Genomic DNA, 21,232 nt, shown 5'->3' on the forward strand with positions numbered 1-21,232 from the left:
ATTCAGATGTGCTTCTGACTGAACACTGGGACATAAAAATAAAAGAAACTTTGAAGTTCTTTTTGAACAGGAATGTTGTAACATTTAAACTTCAACAACATACCCATCAGCCCTGATGTCAGTTAACTACAATTTTCCAGAAAATCATGAGGAATGGCTTGCTTACGTGACTCTGGTGCTTATTCACCTCCATGGCATGTTTGATCTCAGGCGGTTCCTTCATGTGGGCATAATCTGAGAATCCTTTGGCAGCATCGTGCTTCTGCTTGTAAGCAATCTTAAGAAAAACACAAATAATTGTTACTTTCATTTACAGGTGTATGAAATTTCTTACCTTTTAAATTTCAGTGTTCCGTTAGGATTTCATATAGTTGAATACCACCATTAACGGTCAAATTTGCCTAAGCTTCTATAACAAAATAATATACATAATACTTTACTTTAATCTTTGTGCTTCTGTTTAGACTCCTAATTCTAACTCTTTGTCATTTATTTCAAACGTCTTTGTCCACACACTGAAATCCCCACTCGCATTCATGTAGCTTCAATCTCAGCTACGGTTTTGGGAAATCTTCCACATCCAAGAGGTTTTAGGGTCATAAATGTTCAAGGTTTGAAGCTTGGGAAAGCAAATGACAAAACTGGGTAAGTGACTGGATATTTAAAAGTGAATTGTTCATTTTTTAATTGATCGTTATGCTTTTATGGAGGCACAGCTATAATAGAATATAAACCTTATTAAAAGCCCTAAACTTTGGGAGAAAATATAACAAAATTTTCACATATGTCAAGCCTTGTTCTCTGTTAGGGAAATAGGCATCATAGCGATGCCACCCATCACCACCATATTAAATCTGTCCCACACAGGGTTGGAGAGAAGACATGAGAATAATCAGAAGTACTTCAGAAGTAGAACTAACCAACCTCAACAGAGTTAGAAACTGAAGAAGATCCATAAGACAGCAAATTATCCCCTTACTCTCAGTCTAATGCCATATTATCCTATTTATTCCCTTCACAAGTTTAAATTACTCAGTTTAATTTTTGTAAAATTACTTATTTTCTGTCTTCTCGTACTAGAATATAACTGTCTAGTTCAATACCTGCTCAGAACCCAGAAGAGTGCCTGACATAAACTGCAATAAATATTTGCTCAGTGAGTGAAGAAATAGGACCCCAGAAAATATCTGAAGAGATTATAGTCGAAAACTTCCCTAACATGGGAAAGGAAATAGCCACCCAAGTCCAGGAAGCGCAGCAAGTCCCATACAGGATAAACCCAAGGAGAAACACGCTGAGACACACAGTAATCAAATTGGCAAAAATTAAAGACAAAGAAAAATTATTGAAAGGGAAAAATGACAAATAACATACAAGGGAACTCCCATCAGGTTAACAGCTGATTTCTCAGCAGAAACCCTACAAGCCAGAAGGGAGTGGCGTGATATACTTAGAGTGATGAAGGGGAAGAAACTACAACCAAGATTACTCTATCCGGCAAGGATCACATTCAGATTCGATGGAGAAATCAAAAGCTTTACAGACAAGCAAAAGCTAAGACAATTCAGCACTACCAAACCAGCTCTACAACAAAGGCTAAAGAAAGTTCTCTAAGTGGGAAACACAAGGGAAGAAAAGGACCTACAAAAACAAACCCAAAACAATTAAGAAAATGGTCATAGGAACATATACATCCATAATTACCTTAAACGTGAATGGACTAAATGCTCCAACCAAAAGACACAAGCTTGCTGAATGGATACAAAAACAAGACCCATATATATGCTGTCTACAAGAGACCCACTTCAGACCTAGGGACACATACAGACTGAAAGTGAGGCGATGGAAAAAGATATTCCATGCAAATGGAAATCAAAAGAAAGCTGGAGTAGCTATACTCATATCAGATAAAATGGACTTTAAAATAAAGAATGTTACAAGAGACAAGGAAGGACACTACATAATGATCAAGGGATCAAACCAAGAATAAGATATAACAATTATAAATATATATGCACCAAACATAGGATCACCTCAATACATAAGGCAACTGCTAACAGCTATAAAAGAGGAAATCGACAGTAACACAATAATAGTGGGGGACTTTAACACCTCACTTACACCAATGGACAGATCATCCAAAATGAAAATAAATAAGGAAACAGAAGCTTTAAATGATACAATAGACCAGATAGATTTAATTGATATTTATAGGACATTCCATCCAAAAACTGCAGATTACACTTTCTTCTCAAGTGCGCATGGAACATTCTCCAGGATAGATCACATCTTGGGTCACAAATCCAGCCTCAGTAAATTTAAGAAAATTGAAATCATATCAAGCATCTTTTCTGACCACAATGCTATGCGATTAGAAATGAATTACAGGGAAAAAAACGTAAAAAACACAAACACATGGAGGCTAAACAATACATTACTAAATAACCAAGAGATCACGGAAGAAATCAAAGAGGAAATTAAAAAATACCTAGAGACAAATGACAACGAAAACACGATGATCCAAAACCTATGGGATGCAGTAAAAGCAGTTCTAAGAGGGAAGTTTATAGCTATACAAGCCTACCTCAAGAAACAAGAAAAATCTCAAATAAACAATCTAACCTTACACCTAAAGGAACGAGAGAAAGAAGAACAAACAAAACCCAAAGTTAGCAGAAGGAAAGAAATCATAAAGATCAGAGCAGAAATAAATGAAATAGAAATAAAGAAAACAATAGCAAAGATCAATAAAACTAAAAGCTGGTTCTTTGAGAAGATAAACAAAATTGATAAACCATTAGCCAGACTCATCAAGAAAAAGAGAGAGAGGACTCAAATCAATAAAATTAGAAATGAAAAAGGAGAAGTTACAACAGACACCGCAGAAATACAAAGCATCCTAAGAGACTACTACAAGCAACTCTATGGCAATAAAATGGACAACCTGGAAGAAATGGACAAATTCTTAGAAAGGTACAACCTTCCAAGACTGAACCAGGAAGAAACAGAAAATATGAACAGACCAATCATAAGTAATGAAATTGAAACTGTGATGAAAAATCTTCCAACAAATGAAAGTCCAGGACCAGATGGCTTTACAGGTGAATTCTATCAAACATTTAGAGAAGAGCTAACACCCATCCTTCTCAAACTCTTCCAAAAAATTGCAGAGGAAGGAATACTCCCAAACTCATTCTATGAGGCCACCATCACCCTGATACCAAAACCAGACAAAGATACTATAAAAAAAGAAAATTATAGACTAATATCACTGATGAATATAGATGCAAAAATCCTCAACAAAATAGAAGGAAACAGAATCCAACAGCACACTAAAAGGATCATACACATGATAACGTGGGACTTACCCCAGGGATGCAAGGATTCTTCAATATACGCAAATCAATCAATGTCATACACCATATTGACAAATTGAAGAATAAAAACCATATGATCATCTCAATAGATGCAGAAAAAGCTTTTGACAAAATTCAACACCCATTTATGATAAAAACTCTCCAGAAAGTGGGCATAGAGGGAACCTACCTCAACATAATAAAGGCCATATACGACAAACCCACAGTAAACATCATTCTCAATGGTGAAAAACTGAAAGCATTTCCTCTAAGATCAGGAACAAGACAAGGATGCCCACTCTCACCACTATTATTCAACATAGTTTTGGAAGTCCTAGCCAGGGCAATCAGAGAAGAAAAAGAAATGAAAAGAATCCAAACTGGAAAAGAAGAAGTAAAACTGTCACTGTTTGCAGATGACATGATACTATACATAGAGAATCCTAAAAATGCCACCAGAAAACTACTAGAGCTAATCAATGAATTTGGTAAAGTTGCAGGATACAAAATTAATTCACAGAAATCTCCTTCATTCCTATACACTAATGATGAAAAATCTGAAAGAGAAATTAAAGAAACACTCCCATTTACCATTGCAACAAAAAGAATAAAACACCTAGGAATAAACCTACCTAGGGAGAAAAAAGACCTGTATGCAGAAAACTATAAGACACTGATGAAAGAAATTAAAGATGATACCAACAGATGGAGAGATATACCATGTTCTTGGATTGGAAGAATCAATACTGTGAAAATGACTATACTACCCAAAGCAATCTACAGATTCAATGCAATCCCTATCAAATTACCAATGGCATTTTTTACAGAACTAGAACAAATCATCTTAAAATTTGTATGGAGACACAAAAGACCCCGAATAGCCAAAGCAGTCTTCAGGGAAAAAAAAACGGAGCTGGAGGAATCAGACTCCCTGACTTCAGACTACACTACAAAGCTACAGTAATCAAGACAATATGGTACTGGCACAAAAACAGAAACAAAGATCAATGGAACAAGATACAAAGCCCAGAGATAAACCCACGCACCTATGGTCAACTAATCTATGACAAAGGAGGCAAGGATATACAATGGAGAACAGACAGTCTCTTCAATAAGTGGTGCTGGGAAAAGCGGACAGCTACACGTAAAAGAATGAAATTAGAACACTCCCTAACACCAAACACAAAAATAAATTCGAAATGGATTAGAGACCTAAATGTAAGACTGGACACTATAAAACTCTTGGAGGAAAACATAGGAAGAACACTCTTTGACATAAATCACAGCAAGATCTTTTTTGATCCACCTCCTAGAGTCATGGAAATAAAAACAAAAATAAACAAATGGGACCTAATGAAACTTCAAAGCTTTTGCACAGCAAAGGAAACCACAGACAAGATGAAAAGACAACCCTCAGAATGGGAGAAAACATTTGCAAACAAATCAATGGACAAAGGATTAATCTCCAAAATATATAAACAGCTCATGCAGCTCAATATTAAAGAAACAAACAACCCAATCCAAAAATGGGCAGAAGACCTAAATAGACATTTTTCCAAAGAAGACATACAGATGGCCAAGAAGCACGTGAAAAGCTGCTCAACATCACTAATTATTAGAGAAACGCAAATCAAAACCTCAATGAGGTACCACCTCACACCAGTTAGAATGGGCATCATCAGAAAATCTACAAACATCAAATGTTGGAGAGGGTGTGGAGAAAAGGGAACCCTCTGGCACTATTGGTGGGAATGTAAATTGATACAGCCACTATGGAGAACAGTATGGAGGTTCCTTAAAAAACTAAAAATAGAATTACCAGCAGTCCCACTACTGGGCATATACCCAGAGAAAACCATAATTCAAAAAGACACATGCACCCCAATGTTCATTGCAGCACTATTTACAATAGTCAGGTCATGGAAGCAACTAAATGCCCATCGACAGATGAATGCATGAAGAAGATGTGGTACATATATACAATGGAATATTACTCAGCCATAAAAAGGAACGACATTGGCTCATTTGTTGAGACGTGGATGGATCTAGAGACTGTCATACAGAGTGAAGTAAGTCAGAAAGAGAAAAACAAATATCGTATATTAACGCATGTATGTGGAACCTAGAAAAATAGTACAGATAAACCTCTTTGCAGGGTAGAAGTTGAGACACAGATGTAGAGAAGAAACGTATGGACACCAAGGGGGGAAAGCCGTGGGGGGGGGGGATGGTGGTGTGATGAATTGGGCGATTGGGATTGACATGTATACACTGATGTGTATAAAATCGATGACTAATAAGAACATACTGTATAAAAAAGTAAATAAAAAAACAAGAATAACTAAACGGATGAGAATAAAACAAGAATAAATTAATGAATTATTTTAATATTAATTTAAAATATATATATTAAAAGTTTAATAATAAGATATTAAATGGAATTGGAATTACTTGGCACAGAATAAAGGTAACTTAAAAAAGAAAAACTAGAACAGTGGTCACCAAGAACAAAACAAGATCTAATTTTTATTGCAAGAATACAGTTACACTTAAGGGAAAACTTTTTACCAACATGAGCTCCTTGAGAGCTGTGTCCGTATCTTACATATCTTTTAATATCCTGTGCCAGTCATACTGAATGACACAGAACAGAAATGCAATAAATGTTTAGTGAATGAATGAATAAAAGAGTTTATTAAACATTCTCATGAGCTTAAACTCCTCGTAGGCTTTAATAAGTAGAATTAACCACCCACTTAACTTAGATAATATACTTGTCTAAAGGATTAAAGTGATAATTACAAAAATAGTTTTTTTAAGTAAAAGCATCCAATCCTACCAAAAAAAAGGGAACGTCATCTAGCACAAATATCAATGTTCAAATCCCTTCTCTGGCTTCCCCCACCAAGCTTTTCTTGAAAACTTCCAGTGAAAGAGAACTCAACCTGGGTATCACAGTCTCTAAATTTTGAAGATGCTGATACAAAGTTCCTCCTTTAATGAAACTCAAGTCTATCTCCCAGGAGCTGCATCCATTTGGCCATAAGGGAAGAATCTGGTTCACAGGACAGAACTCCAAACGTGGGAACACAGCTGTCAGTGGCTTCCATTCCCCGGACCTGTCTGTGTAGATTAAGGTACTGAACCCTTGTACACTCTAAACGCTCTCTGAAGTACAATTCCAACTTTTCCACCTCTTTCTTAAGGTGTCCACAATATCCCAGATATGGCCTGACCTATCCTAATTAGAACTGCTCAGTTTAATCTAGGTTATCATCTCAAATGTGCTATATGCTATTAACACATCCATGGATCACACCATTTTCCTTTTGATTACTGTGTTGAGATTTCTGTCAGCTAATGCCCCTAAGTCTTGTTCACTCCTGCTCAGCCCTGTTCCCACATCTGGTTGATTATTAGGCCTCGCATACAGCACCTCACATTATTCCAGGGATAATTCATCTTGCTAGAGTCTGTCTGCTGATTTAACCCATCAGGTTATCTAATTCTGATGAGCTTATCGTTTACATTTTCACCAATTAATTATGTTAAACAGGATACCCATTAAGAACCTCCATTCAGACTGAGAAAGTCCATTATCTCAGTTTCATTACATTATATATTATAACTCGTGGGAAGAAAGGAGGAGTTTAGTGAGTGGCCAAGTCTCTTAAGCCAAGAAACAACTTCTATGAGATCTGTTATAAGGAAAAAAAAACTAGCATATGCCTGTCTCCTTTCTGCTGGATGCCTGGTTGATTTGGCGTTTTTGACTGATACTTGTGAACTTATAACCAATGCAGCTGATCATTTTGTGGGTTATCATAGAAGTGGTGAGTCATCAAGCACAATTTTAAAAAGAATTCTTTCTTAAAAAGGCTATGTAATTTTCTACTTGCAGCATTAAAATAGTCATTTCATTTATAGCTGCTGCTAAGCACCACTTTAGAATTAAGATTACATCAAATTGGAGGCAGCTGAACTTTATCATATTAATTTTCGCCCTTAAAATAGCTAATGGAAAATTATGTCACACTAATAAATTTTCTGATAAATTTGATTTCTTAGGATCTGTCATTAATGTGTGGCACTTCCCTAGATTAATACTGTTTTCTTCCAACCTTGTGAATTAAGGTTGCTACGGCACTAGATGCCTAACTAGTGGAAGATGCTTGCAGTAGTCTTATATAAATTATACGTAAATATGTTTACGCAAATAATACACACATTTATGTTATATATTCCATCTTATATGTTTATATCTCATATATACATATATTTCTGATTTACAGTATATTTCATAACTACTATATAGGTAAATGTACTTTTAATCCCATAACACAGGCAGCCCTGAAGCTCCTGAAACAGGACCTTGTGGCCACTGTAGATAAAAACATAAGCTCTCATAAATCTCCTCAGGTCGGACGCCTGAGTAGCCTATATCACTTCCGTGATAAGGGATTATTTAGTCTCTGCTTGAGACAGCTCTGGTGAGAAGGGTCACAGCACTTCATGGCACAGCCCATCCATTTCCAGAAGATTTCTTTGTGATCTTTGCCTATAAAAGTTTTAATGAGAGTTATCTAACAAAATGGCTTCCTAAAATCTCTACATCTGTCTCTCTCTCTTTTTTGTAAGGCATTTCTTCCTATCAGCCATTTTCTACAAGGAGTATTAACCTAGCTAACTTCACCTCATCACTCTAGTTTGGATGTAAGCATCTGAGAATGTTTGCAAATTGATCTTAAGATGATATTTTGTTCCAGTGTCAAAAGTTTAGGATACTTTTCAATAGAAGTTGGAACACAGTTAAATTTTAGTATTTGCTTAATACTAATACTCTAATTCAGGTTGGCACAAATCTGATACTATTTGGACACAGTAAAAGGTTAGTTCTATAATTATCACAGACACTATCAAATAGTTCTACTTTCTTGCCTGTCTTATTAGGCAATTGAGAATTGAACTTTTAACAATAATAAAATAGATTTATGTAAATCTAAAGAAATGTTATTACAATTACATAAATCTTTGAAATAGATACCTTCTTTGGAATCCAGGTTTTTCCTTTCTAACAAGTTCAGTGACTATAACACTGGGCAGTGATGTTCCTTGAGAGCACACATAAGGGTGCATATTCTAATGTAAGTGATAACCTATTCTGGAAAAAAAGAGATAGATTCCAAAATGTACAGTATGGATTATTTTGTATGTTAAGTTCTATGTGCACATATTTGTGTACTATAGATGTGTTTATGCCATAAAAATTTGAGAAAAGCCGTGCCCTTCCAAAGCAATTAGCATGTAAATACCTGAAAATCTTACCTTCCCAAGTATAAAAACAAGAAAAGATTGTTTCTTTTCTTTATCGCATAATTGTTGCTTATTATTATTATTATTGCATAAATGTTGTCAAATATCAAGTGTAGTAATTTCTTGCTTTATAAAGTAGTCCGTGTGATCAGCAAGTGGCTGGGTTACCAGGTGTTGGCAGGAAAAAAAGGGGGCATATTAGTCATGGTCAGCCATGAAGAACCCTGGCATATATTTTTAGCTTCATGTGCAGAGCTGAGATTAGCTTACTGCCAAGCTGGGTACATAGTGGACATTTAAGTTTGTGATAATGAAGTACTTAAAGATATTCTGCAAAGGATAACAATACTTGGTATTGTTCAAGAGTAATCTATTTTCAGACTATTTTAAAATTATCTAGGTATCCTCTACTTAAAAGTAAAAAGATTCTGAAAAAAGAAGTAACTTGTTTAATAAGAAAAAGAGGGATAGAAATAGTAAAAAGCGGTGGTAAGGGGTATAGTTAAGAACCCAGACTCTGGAGCCAATCTATCCATGTTCATGTGCTGGCTCTGCCATGTATTAGCTGTGCAACCTTGGGCAAGTTACCTAACCTCTCTGTGCTTCAGTTTCTACATCTTCAAAATGAGGATATCTCATGCAGTTGTGAGGATTAAATGATATAAATATGTGTGAAATGCATAGAACACTACCTGACACATAGTAAGCATTTCTTTGTATTTATTATTACTAACCAAAAATGTAGCATGAAAAACATAAACTATGTAAAAGGAAACATCCCCTTAGAAAGGAAATCAATAAATTGAACAAAAATCCATTTTACAAGTGTTTACTGAATCCTCCCTGTGTTCCAGGGACTGTTCTAAGCACAGAGGTGGAGCAGGGAACAAGACAGATAAGGTCCCTGCTCTCTTAGGGATTAATAAAGTAACCAAAAAAAAAAAAAAAATCAGCTCGTGCTATGAAGAAAACAAAGCAATAATAGGAGTGAGAAAGAGGCGAAATATTCTGCTTTGAAATTCTGTTTTAAGAAACACAATAGATTAAATGCATTAAGGCTTCCTTCTGTGTTGATGTACTATAAAAAGAAAATTATGTGGATTCAAAATGAGTTTACATGATGACAGTTCTTAAGTTCATCTGCAACTTGCAATCACTAAAATGGCCATTTCCGCCTGGTGGAGGCTCTTTGTTGGTAGCCTGAGATATGCTACCAAGTGAAAAACACCATCCACGGAAAAGAAATTCAGGAACCACTTGTCTAATTGATGGAGCACAGATCTGTGGATCCTGAATTTAACCATTAATTTTTATGCAACTTTTAATAAGCTACTGGAATGTTCTCCCCTTAAAGATCATAGTTAAATTAAAGACTAGTTTAATATTTGCTATAAGATTGTAATCTAAGTAAACTGTCTAAATAAGATTCGAATTTGCTCTATTAGTAGTGGTGAATGGAACTAGGAAAAACAGCGTCATGTAACTGACGTACTGGCAGGTCCTTGTCATTCTGATTCCACCGGCGACAGCTGACAGCACATGGATCAGTCGCTTCCAACTTTTCTCTCCGTATTTAATATCTAAGACAAACAACTCTTTTTAAAATGCTAAACAATTTGTACTAGGTATATGTTTGGTCTACACAATTATATAGTAATTCAGGAGAACCACACCTCACTCTGTAGCTGTGTAACTTCTCTTGCAAAGACACTGTCAATTGTGGCTGGCATCTGCTTATAAAGAGAATTGGAAAGGTCCGCCTTAATGGTGCCTTTGTATTTTGCCTGGGCGGGGAGAAAGAAAAGGGAAAAAATATTTCTTAGCTTTTTTTATTGTGAATATTGAAAAAGAATAAAAAAGTACTTTCTTCAGAAACAGAATCAGTTAAAAAATATAAAGTCCATTTTAATCGTAGATACTGAACCTGATGAACATATTTGAAGAAAGAAAAAGAAATCCAGTTTATCATGGTAAAACCTTTAAATGAAACATGCAAGAAAATAACGACTGGGAGAGGGGGGGTTGAGCGATGGGGGAAATGGGTGAAAGGAGTTAAGAGGTACAAAGTTCCAGTCATAAAATAAATACATGGGGACATAAGGTCCAGCATGGTGACTATAGTTAATAACAATGTACTGCACATTTGAAAGTTGCTAGGAGAGTAGATCTTAAAAGTTCTCATCACAAGGGAAAAAAAAGAAATAAGATGTGTGACGCTGTGTGGTGACAGGTGGTAACCAGACAATCGTGGTTATCCTTTCACAAGGCATACAAGTATCGAAGCATGTACACTGTGCACCTGAAACTAATAAAATGTTAAATGTCAATTATACCTCAAATTAAAAACCTTAAATAAATTTGGTAAAAAGTAATAATGACTATTTTTCTGTTTAAACCCATGCACATTTCTCAAAGTAAATCTATTTGTGTGTATTGACAATTTCATGTTTGATCAGCAAAGAAACATGAGAACAATGAGACATTTAAATTGTTCCAGAAAACACAAGTCATTAGAATTTACAGTCTAGAACCTGAATGCAAAGGACAACATTCCTTTATTCAAGTCCTCTTAACTCCTTCCACCACAATGGCGGGGTGCAGGGGGTGCTTTTTTGCTGTTTGTGCACCTTCCCACGTGCAATCTGCACTGTCTCTAAGTGATCTCAATCGTTACTCATAAAGAGAGACGCTCATTCACTATTTACTCTTGGGAACATTAAGTTCAAAGGAACATAACAGATTGCCCTTTTCCTTTTCTCTGTGCAGGAGAACTAATAGCTGACACTAATAAACAAAACCGTGGTTTTCCCCACTCTGTCCACAGGTCCCTGCTGTTACTCCCACTTGGAGCTAGATTTGAGTGCTGATTTATTGAGCATATAGCCTGCGTAAGCCTTGCGTTCCCATAACTCTTTGGATTTGGGTACTTAAAATTTACCAATTTTCTTCAAAATGTTTTCACGTTGACAGAAATAATCCCGAGAATATCATATTGATCTTTTTCCAACATAACTTACGAAACACTAGAGGTCAGTCATTTACAACACTATCTAATCATCTTCCTTTCAAGTTTATCTCTTTGAAATGATATATTCACAGAAACCAGCAGTGCCTCATCACAGAAATTACCGTTAACATTGTGCTTTATAAGACAACATAAGTTGCAGTTCTAAATGCTCTCAGAAAAAGACTCTATGATATTTCAGCTGGAAAATGAATGTAGTGTATTTCTCACTCTATGGTTTCATAACAGGTATCTCTGTTGAACTGATCCTACTCAAAAATAGTTCAAACTGATTTAAAGTTACTTACCAAAGATACCACATTTTATGGAATCTGTTGGTTTCACTTATTTTCAAAATTATATTGAATCATTTATATCTAATAAAGTCTGTTAAGAAATAAAATAATGGAACTTGCCAATACTTTCTATTGAATAAAAATATCCCTTTTTTAAGAGTAATTTTAGATAAATAAGAAAGGGTTAGAGTCAAAATAGGCATATAATAAAATACATCAACCATAAATAATAAAACTTATCAGTTTACATGAGTTAATTGACATAGTGCACAGAATTATGTAATATACAGATATTACCAACATTCAGTGGTGTTATCGAAAATATTATTGTCTAACTTTCATGCACAGACTTTTACTTACATAAATAGAAAAAGAAAATGAAAGCCATTTTGCACGTTTTGATACCTTACCTCAGAAATAAAAGCGCCAATACGTTTTACATGTTTTAGCATAGGCGTGTCAGTCACAAATGTACACTTGTCTTTAGACTTTTTATACTCTTCTTTATAATGGATCTAAAAGAATATTTTATATAAGGAGAGAAAGAAAAACAATTTTAATGCTCCTTTTTTGAACAGAAGAATTAACTTGAGAAAATCTGTTTTCTGAAGTAAATACTCCAATGTGGAAGGATGCTCAAAACAGGCCAAATCAAATAAACTGATATCCAGCCCAGAACAGCAAAGGTGATGAGGCAAAGGCGGGAAAAGGCTGCTCTTTACATAAGCCAGGGTCTAGTTATCATCAAGGATCATGTGCAATGGCTAATGAGAACCTACCGTATAGCTCAGGGAACTCTACTCAATGCTGTGGTGACCTAAATGGGAAGGAAATTCAAGAAAGAGGGGATATATGTATACGTACAACTGAGTCACTTTGCTGTACAGCAGAAACTAACAAAACACTGTAAAGCAGCTATACTCCAATAAAAATTAATAAAAAAATAAAGTTAAAAAAAAACAACCAGGGGCTTCCCCGGTGGCGCAGTGGTTGGGAGTCCGCCTGCCGACGCAGGGCACACGGGTTCGTGCCCCGGTCCGGGAAGATCCCACATGCCACGGAGCGGCTGGGCCCGTGAGCCATGGCCGCTGAGCCTGCGCGTCCAGAGCCTGTGCTCTGCAACGGGAGAGGCCACAGCAGTGAGAGGCCCGCGCGTACCGCAAAAAACAAACAAAAAAAACCAACCAACCAACCAAACAAACCAAAACAAGGATCATGTGTATTGGACCCACAGTAACTGTGGGTCCTGTTTGCCCAGCTTGTTCAGCATGATTATTAAACGTTCTCCATTTCACTCATACACTGTCCTAGTTTATTGTTACTTTTAAGCCACAGACCCTAACAGGTAAGCCTACGGTCAAACAGAAACATAGCTGCCTACCTCTAGGTTTAAAACAAGGCGTCACCAGGACAGATGTAACCAATTGAGAAGAGGCAGAAATTAAACAAATGGAGAATACTTCTAGCATCATTAGCTAGACATGCTGGCTTAGAGGAAGAGGCCTAAATTGTGGCCACAATGGGCTTCCTGTTACTAATTACTTATGCTCAAATCAAACTTACCCAATTTATGAGCACCCACAGGCCTCCCCAACCTCCTCCCCACCCCCAAGCATAGAACCCACCCAGAAAGCCTGCCACCTGGTGGAGATCACTGCAGAATGCCCCCTGTGGCAGGCAGAGGAGCTGGGCAACGCTCATTTCTTCTCTCCAACTCGCTAGTGAAAGGAGTCACTCCTTTCCCCCCGGGGAGAGGCCAGAATTAATCTGGGGGAAGATCCCACACGGACACATGAACCAAAAAGAGGGACCTAAGATAATCCCCCTGTCACACTAACAGCCATCCAATCTAAAAACCAAGCAGGCAAAACTTACGACTAGTTGAGAGGATGAAGGTAAGTTGCTAAAAGTTGTATCACCCTGTAATAAAGTCATGTTTATCTACCCAAGACTATAAATACTTAGGCCAAAAAAATGTCTTAGTTCAGATGACAAATTACATGGTCTCCCGGGACCTCCCTGGTGGTCCAGTGGTTAAGAACCTGCCTTCCAATGCAGGGGACGTGGGTTCGATCACTGGTAGGGAAACTAAGATCCCACATGCCTCGGGACAACTAAGCCCACAGGCTGCAACTACTGAGCCCGCAACGAAGAGTCCGTGCGCTGCAGTGAAGGCCCAGCGCAGCCAAAAAAATAAATAAATAAAAATAAATAAAATAAAAATTAAATTAAAAAATATAAAAATTTAAAAAAAAAATTACATGGTCTCCCTAATTACAGCCTAAAAGTGAAGTTTAATTGTATACACTACCTGGTTCTTAAAGATCATGACTAATACTGATGTTACACTTTAACATGACATAGAGATTTTACCATATTCAAACCTGATTTGAGGGGCATTATTTGACCTGAGGTATAACCAGACACGAACATACTAAGTAACATTCTTTTAAAATGCAGTATCTCATGGCTATGACTCAGATATTAGATGCTGACCACATTAAACATTTGCTTTATTCATGAAATCAACATTAGAACATATTTATCTTATCTGAGCACTAAATTGCTTTTTTTTTCTTCTCAGAGATTAGCCATAATTTTAGGTCTCTGCAAATCACCCTCCTCAGTCACTAGTAATTAAACCGTTAATGGCAGTATGATAAATAGTAGGCTATTTTGATCATAAGGAGAAAAAAAAAAGGTATCTCCGTTACATAATTAAGTGTGAGAGAACATAAGCTATCATTAGGCTTAAGTCTGGCTCATTATTTTTATCTTTCGCCACCATCTCTTCCCTCTCCCATGCACATGCTTCACTGCAGCGCAGAGGTATGTGCTATGGCTACAGGCCCCCTGATAAGCTCTGACCTGAGCAGAATGTTCAGGACAGGCGCTCAGGATAAGGGTGAAGTATTTACTTCCTTTACTATGCAGGCAAATAGTTCGGTCTTAAGTGTGCTCTCCATTCCTTTCTCTGGTTTTTATTTAAAAGATACACACACACACACACACGTACTATATGCCTATTGTCACTCGTATTTCTAATGAAATTTACAATATGAGTGACAACAAGCAAATGATCTTAAATTTTTATATAAAGAATACTACATATTAGTAGCCTTCCTATACCAGGAGAATAGGAAAAAATGGATGAAAGGGTACTGCATCGATGACTGATACTAAATCTTAGGTAAAATAAAAATCACTGAGTAGACAGTCAATTCCTAATACAACCATGGTCCCACCTATTGGATAGATTGCATATCCAATCCCTTTCTTTGCTAACAATAGAACTCAAATGTATTTATGAAAGTAGACATGCCCCTACCCCAGCCCCAGAGGACAAACTGCTCTGAACTAGGTATGGTTTTCTCATTCCCCTTGCCCAGTGATTGGCCGGGGAGGACAAGTGCCTAGCTCTGGCCATGAGACATTCTTGGAAGACTTCCCAGCATCATTACTGGTGTAGCTGGTATAAAGGGAGAGACTTGCTGACATGGCCCTTTGACCCCTGGCTCTTCCGCCTTTTGTCTTCCCCAACCACAGGGAAACAGCCGCAATGATGCCATCATAGGACAATAAGCCATCATACCAATGATGGCAGAGCAGAAGGAAAGGCACCTGAGAGACTGATAACATCCACTGCACCAAGACTGAAGCCCCTACCTCCAGGATTCATATGTGAAAAAAATAGACATCTGTTAAGCCTCTGTGCTAGGATCTTCCTGTTACATGCAGCCATCTGCACTCACAACCAACACACAATCCAAAGTTGATGACTTAATGATCAATAAGATGCCCTAAATATTTACTTTCTGCTTTAACCTCACCCATTAATCCCACCATGTCTCAACTACAGTTAGAGTTAAATTAGTTGAGTGAGCTTCCTCCTCCGAGCCTAGTTTCTTTTACTTACTATGAGATCAGCCAATGGCTGACAGTAGATGACAGATGTAGAAATGTTAGAGGACATTTCCTTTTAGAAGCATTCTTAACCAAAAGGAGCTAGGAAGGCTTTTCACAAATGGAGCCACGCTGGCTAAATGCAGTGAACCCCAGAAGACAGAACTGTGGCTCCTGCCCTGTGTGTTAACTGGGGCGCTCGGAGGCAAGGCTGCTCTCTCAGGTTTCCTAACACCGTCGGAGCTTTCTCTGGAGGGGTAATCACGGCATTCCATGTTTTCAGCACTGGAAGGGTTTACCCACAACAAACAATGTTCACTTGCCTGGAAAATGTTCTTTCTGCTGCCACGCAAACGAACACCCTAAAAAAGGTCTGAATCAAAACACTGAATCGGAGACTTCATGCAGATGTGGACTGATTTTCTCTGCAGAGACTCTTTATCCTAATTTACAAGAAACATATAAAGGGTCCCTTTTAACCCGCTGTTTTTTATGACCACCCTACAAAAGGCTCCCAGATCCGTGATTCTGACTGTTTAATGTAGTCAGTAGGTTTGATGTATTCAAAGAACTGATTAGATAGCTGAGTAACAGGACAAAATAACAGAGAAAGGATATCTGGGGAAATAAAAAGCATTATACGGTTAACAGAAAAATAAAAGAGGCTGCCTCGGAGGACCAGGGGTCTTTCAAGACTGGGAAGTGAGTTATGTAGAGGGAACCCCACAACATGGGCAGAGCATGTGCAAAGCGGAAACTAGGTGAGGCCCAAAAAAATTTGTTTTGAAAAATTCCTCATACTGATCCCCAAAATGAAGCCACCTGATCTGAAACACAGACATTTCTTTCTGTGGAGAATTCTAAACAGTGCAGCCCTCCCAGGACTTACCGCCAGGCCATTCTTATTTAACATTTTAATAAATTATCTGGCAGGGGCATGATACAGCGGAGTCTGCAGGTCTGCGGATGACCCCACGCTCTCATGGAGAGGGAAATGGTAAACTGAAAGAGATGAACTGCGGAAGCTCTCAAAGGGCCCTGCGAGAGGGCGGAAAACTACAGATTACATCACTAGCAAGGGACAAATCATTCAGACTATTAAAAGAGGATGGGCCCTACGTGATCAGCTGCAAGTCAAAAACTAGGACTGAAAATGGCTGAGGTTGATCTGACAGCTTCCTGCAGCCCTAAGTCCAAGAAACACTAAATATCATCACACAGGGCGCAGAAACATCATCCTTCCCCACTCATAATCACAGCCACCCACATCTGGACTTCTGTGCACAGTTCTGGTTATTATATCCCGATAAAGACACACGAAAGCTAAAAGAGGTCCAAAGAGGGATGATTAGAATGATAATGAAGGGGATGTAGAGAGACTGCTCCATGAAGAGAAACCCGTAAAACTACCCTCCTCGTTTGAAAAATGGAGCAGAGTAGCGGGTGGCTACCAGCCAGGCCAGACCTAAACCTGGATCTCGTCCCCACCCCTGAGTAGCCAGGTGGCCGTAGACAAGCTACTCAACGTTGGGTTTCACCACCTCTGAACTGAGGCTCATAGGACCTAGGGCACTAGCTTGCTGTGGCCTGAAATACAATATTGCACGTGGAGTGCCTGGCACACAGCAGCAGAGAAAGGACATCGTGGTGGCCAAGGCTTGGGAATCAGACAGACCTTGTTCCAAATTCCAGGTCAGTGGCTCACTAGCTGTGTGATTTGATCAAGAAAATGTGAGTCTGCTTCTTAAAGCTTCAAGATGTAGGACTCTACAAAGCAGGCCAACAAAACACCAAATTCACTCGGTGACAGGCTGGGAACAGATTGCCTTCAAACAAACAAACAGGCCCAGGTAAACACATGGATTCCCCCCCTGGGATATAAAGGATTATAAAACAAAACTAAAGTCCTCGAAGCTTTGTCTTTAAGATTGAGACCTGGGCAAAGACGGGTGGACTAAATTAAATGTGAGCACGAACAGATGGGCACTATCAGAGACGCAATAAAGTCTTGACTGGAACTCCAATCTAACTCAATTCGTCCTTTTTTATATTCGTTTTCAGCTCCGTATTGATGCAATTTCAAATATACATTTTAGACAACCATCTAGACATGCAGACAACACAACAGAGAAAAGAACTTCAAATCTAAGTTCATCGGCTCCGTATAAAAACATTGATGACACCAAGAGTGAATGAGCAAGTTATTACTTGATAATATTATTTAACCACACTTCTAAAAAACCAGAAATTTGATTTAGTCCAATACCTGAAGCCCTTCCAGAAAGGGTAAATTAAAATCTAATTTTCAAATGACTGTACAAACTCTTCATTTTTTTAGAAACAAAGTCATTGTTCAGACTGTTCGTTGGGAGATATAAAAATTCCAAAAATTAAACCAGTATCTTCATAAGTATGGAATTCTCTTTGGAAATAAAATGTAAACATGCACACAGATATAAACGAGACCACAGCAATATGATCTAAATATTTAAGTAGTACAGGCATTCTGCCTTGCAATATAAACCTATACTAAACAGAAATTACTCCCACGCATTTGATGTCACCTGCATGAGAGTGGAATAACGTGGCTTTCGCTTTGGCAAAACGGTAAAGGCCATCACCCCTCCCCACAAGACTGAAGTCACTGAGAGATGCTCTCATCCAAAACAACTCCAACAAAATCACCTACTAACTAAAGTTGCCACTTTAGTTTAATGGTTTATAGAATTTAGCTCAGCCACAAATACACTTCAAACAAAACATAACAACACCAGAAGAGGTACTATCTCCAGAGTTATGGAACTTAAGGTTTTAAATGGTCACATTACTATCACTAATATTTGTGTAATACATAATGATAAAGCTAAGGTAAACTGCATGAAAGCTACAGTGAGAGAGAACATGGCAAACTGGCTACAAGAGAGGACTTTGTGTTCAGGTCCTACTCCCCACTGCTTAACTGTGTGACCCAAGGAGGTTACTTAACCTCTCTGAGCCTTCTCTTCTTCACCTCTAAAACGGGAAAACAAGAGAATCTGTCTCACAAGTTGCAAGGCCTGGCACATAGTACTCAATAGATCTTAACTGTTGCTGCTATTATTATCGTTGCTGTCATCATCATTTCATTATTATTAGAGTTTACAAAGAACTTTTACATACATTAGCTTGTGACTATTATTAAGCAATGGCACAAAGCAATACTCAATTTAAAATTTGGTTACATTGCATGTCAAGTATACCGGAAGGGGTCTGATTCCCACCATCCTCTGGCTCTTTCTGACTAACCAGAAGGGAATACAGAATCATATATAAAATGTGATTGGACAGATACAAAATTAATTTACAGAGGCAGTAGTTAATAACAGCTAGCATCTCTTGAGTACTCACAACGTTCCAGACAATTTACTAAACACGTCAGATGTGTTACGATTTCTTAATCTTACTGTTAGAAATGCTGCCCTTGAGGAACTGAGCCCAGCCAGCCTGCCCAGAGTTACTGTGAAACTGACTCAGGCAGGTTGACTTTGGAGAACAGACCGGCACATGACCGTAAGGCCCAGGATTGACTTCCTCCACAAACAAATGTTTGTAAAATATTCTGATCACTTTGCTTAACAACAACAGAAACAACCAGTTCTCTGCTCCCCTCTCTAAATAAGACAGGCACCCGTTCACGCTTCACGAGCCATCTTTCCTGTGTACCAGCGACTTTCCTACAACTGTTCCAGTGAGGATCATCTAAGCTCTCATCCCGAGTGAAGAACACATTTCCCTGTGCTTCTGTAATTCTAGTTTACATATTTACTATAGATAGACAGGTAGACAGATAAATATAGAGATATATACATATGAATTAATTCCATAATTCTAGGATTCCCTTGAAATATAACATAAACCGATCCCAGTTAACGAAAAAAGTCACAACAAAAATGCTCCTTTCACTAATATCCATCATCATCATATAGTTCAAGGCTCTCAACACACAGTTCAGTAATCCGTGAATCCTAAATTGTTAATAAGTGTTACATGCAGGTATATGCATGATTCTGGTTTGGAAAACTACTGAATTCATCAGATTCCAAAAAAGTTCCCCAAAATGCTAAAAATCATTCATTTAGATAGAGATCCTCTCAAAACAAATTACATCATTATACAAACTGTAAAAAAGCTTTGGGTTCTCAATGGAGTATGTTCTGAAATTCGATGCTTTATGATTTCATGACAGAGTGACACTGAAATTCAAGAAGGGACAAGATTCTGGCTTAACAACACGGAGACCTGTCCCCACAGAAATTCTCTGTCTGGGAGACCTTGGGAAAATCACCTAAAATATCCATGATCTGGAAAATCACAATGTTTTAAATAAATGATTTCAAGGTTTTCCCCTCAGCTCTCTGATTCTATGACATAATAGTGCCACACGTGCAATGCAAAATCAGGCAAAAATTACTTAAGCCACTTACATCACTAATGAGTTCGGTGCATTTTCTGGCCAATTCCATGCTCAGGTCTTCAATAACAGGCTTAAAGAACACCTGTCCAGAAAAAAAAGAAGAAAAGAAAAGGGAACATTTTTCTAATCATCGACCTCGAGGAACAAATACCGTTCTTCAGCAATGCCTTCTCACCCACCTTGTCTTCTTCATTTTCTTCTTCCCCTGTTTTTTCTTCTTCAGTTTCATCTTTCAGATCCTCAAATACAGGGACCCTCATTTCTACTCTTTCTATATGTGTGTGTGTGTGTGTGTGTGTGTGTGTGTGTATATATATATATATATTTTTTTTTTAATTCACTAGTGCAGCACCTTTTTCTATACTACGGCACCTTGAGGTCTTGGCGTTTCTGTGTTCTGGCAAAAATGACCGTGCCCAGGCCTCCTCCCTATTTAGCTCACACTTCATTCTCCTTATCACAGCGGGTGTGAGTGGATGGAGCAGCGTCACTGAGGTCGGCCAGAGCGAGCCTCATAAGCGGAAATACTATTTTAACAGGCAAAATTCAATTTTGAGAACGTTTAAAGTCAACATTCTCTAAACTGGTTAAGAAATCCAAAAGAGACAACTTATTAATATTTCATGAATTCAATTCATTCATAAAATCGTTTGAAAAAGACTTAAAGATTCTGGGTGAACCACTCAGCTGTAACATTCAAGATAGCAGAGTGCAAAGCCTATTATCTCAAAGATTCCTCAACTCCATCTAAATAAAGCTTTCACTGGAATGTCAGACATATCCCAGATTTGGTATGGTGAATCTGGATCATTCAAACTCATTTCATTAACATAAATTAAATTTTTTATGAGACATACATGTACTTCTCCAGTCTAAAAAAAAATACTTTATATTAACTGATTAAAGG

General features: G+C 37.7%; 1 protein-coding gene across 1 annotated transcript in view; it reads right to left on the bottom strand.

Moving 5' to 3' along the window:
- NEBL (nebulette) overlaps positions 1-20,585 on the bottom strand; it is a gene marked incomplete at its 5' end in the record, with an annotated part of 104,593 nt that extends 84,008 nt beyond the window's left edge. Inside the window, 5 exons of the mRNA XM_082647565.1 lie at positions 167-277; positions 10,343-10,453; positions 12,380-12,484; positions 20,336-20,407; positions 20,505-20,585. Of these exons, the coding sequence (XP_082503691.1) occupies positions 167-277; positions 10,343-10,453; positions 12,380-12,484; positions 20,336-20,407; positions 20,505-20,585 (480 nt within the window). The remainder of the gene's footprint in view (positions 1-166; positions 278-10,342; positions 10,454-12,379; positions 12,485-20,335; positions 20,408-20,504) is intronic.
- Positions 20,586-21,232: the final 647 nt, after the last annotated feature.

This window comes from Grampus griseus (assembly GCF_964374135.1).
Source record: "Grampus griseus genome assembly, chromosome: 2".
NCBI classification, from domain to species: Eukaryota; Metazoa; Chordata; class Mammalia; order Artiodactyla; family Delphinidae; genus Grampus; species Grampus griseus.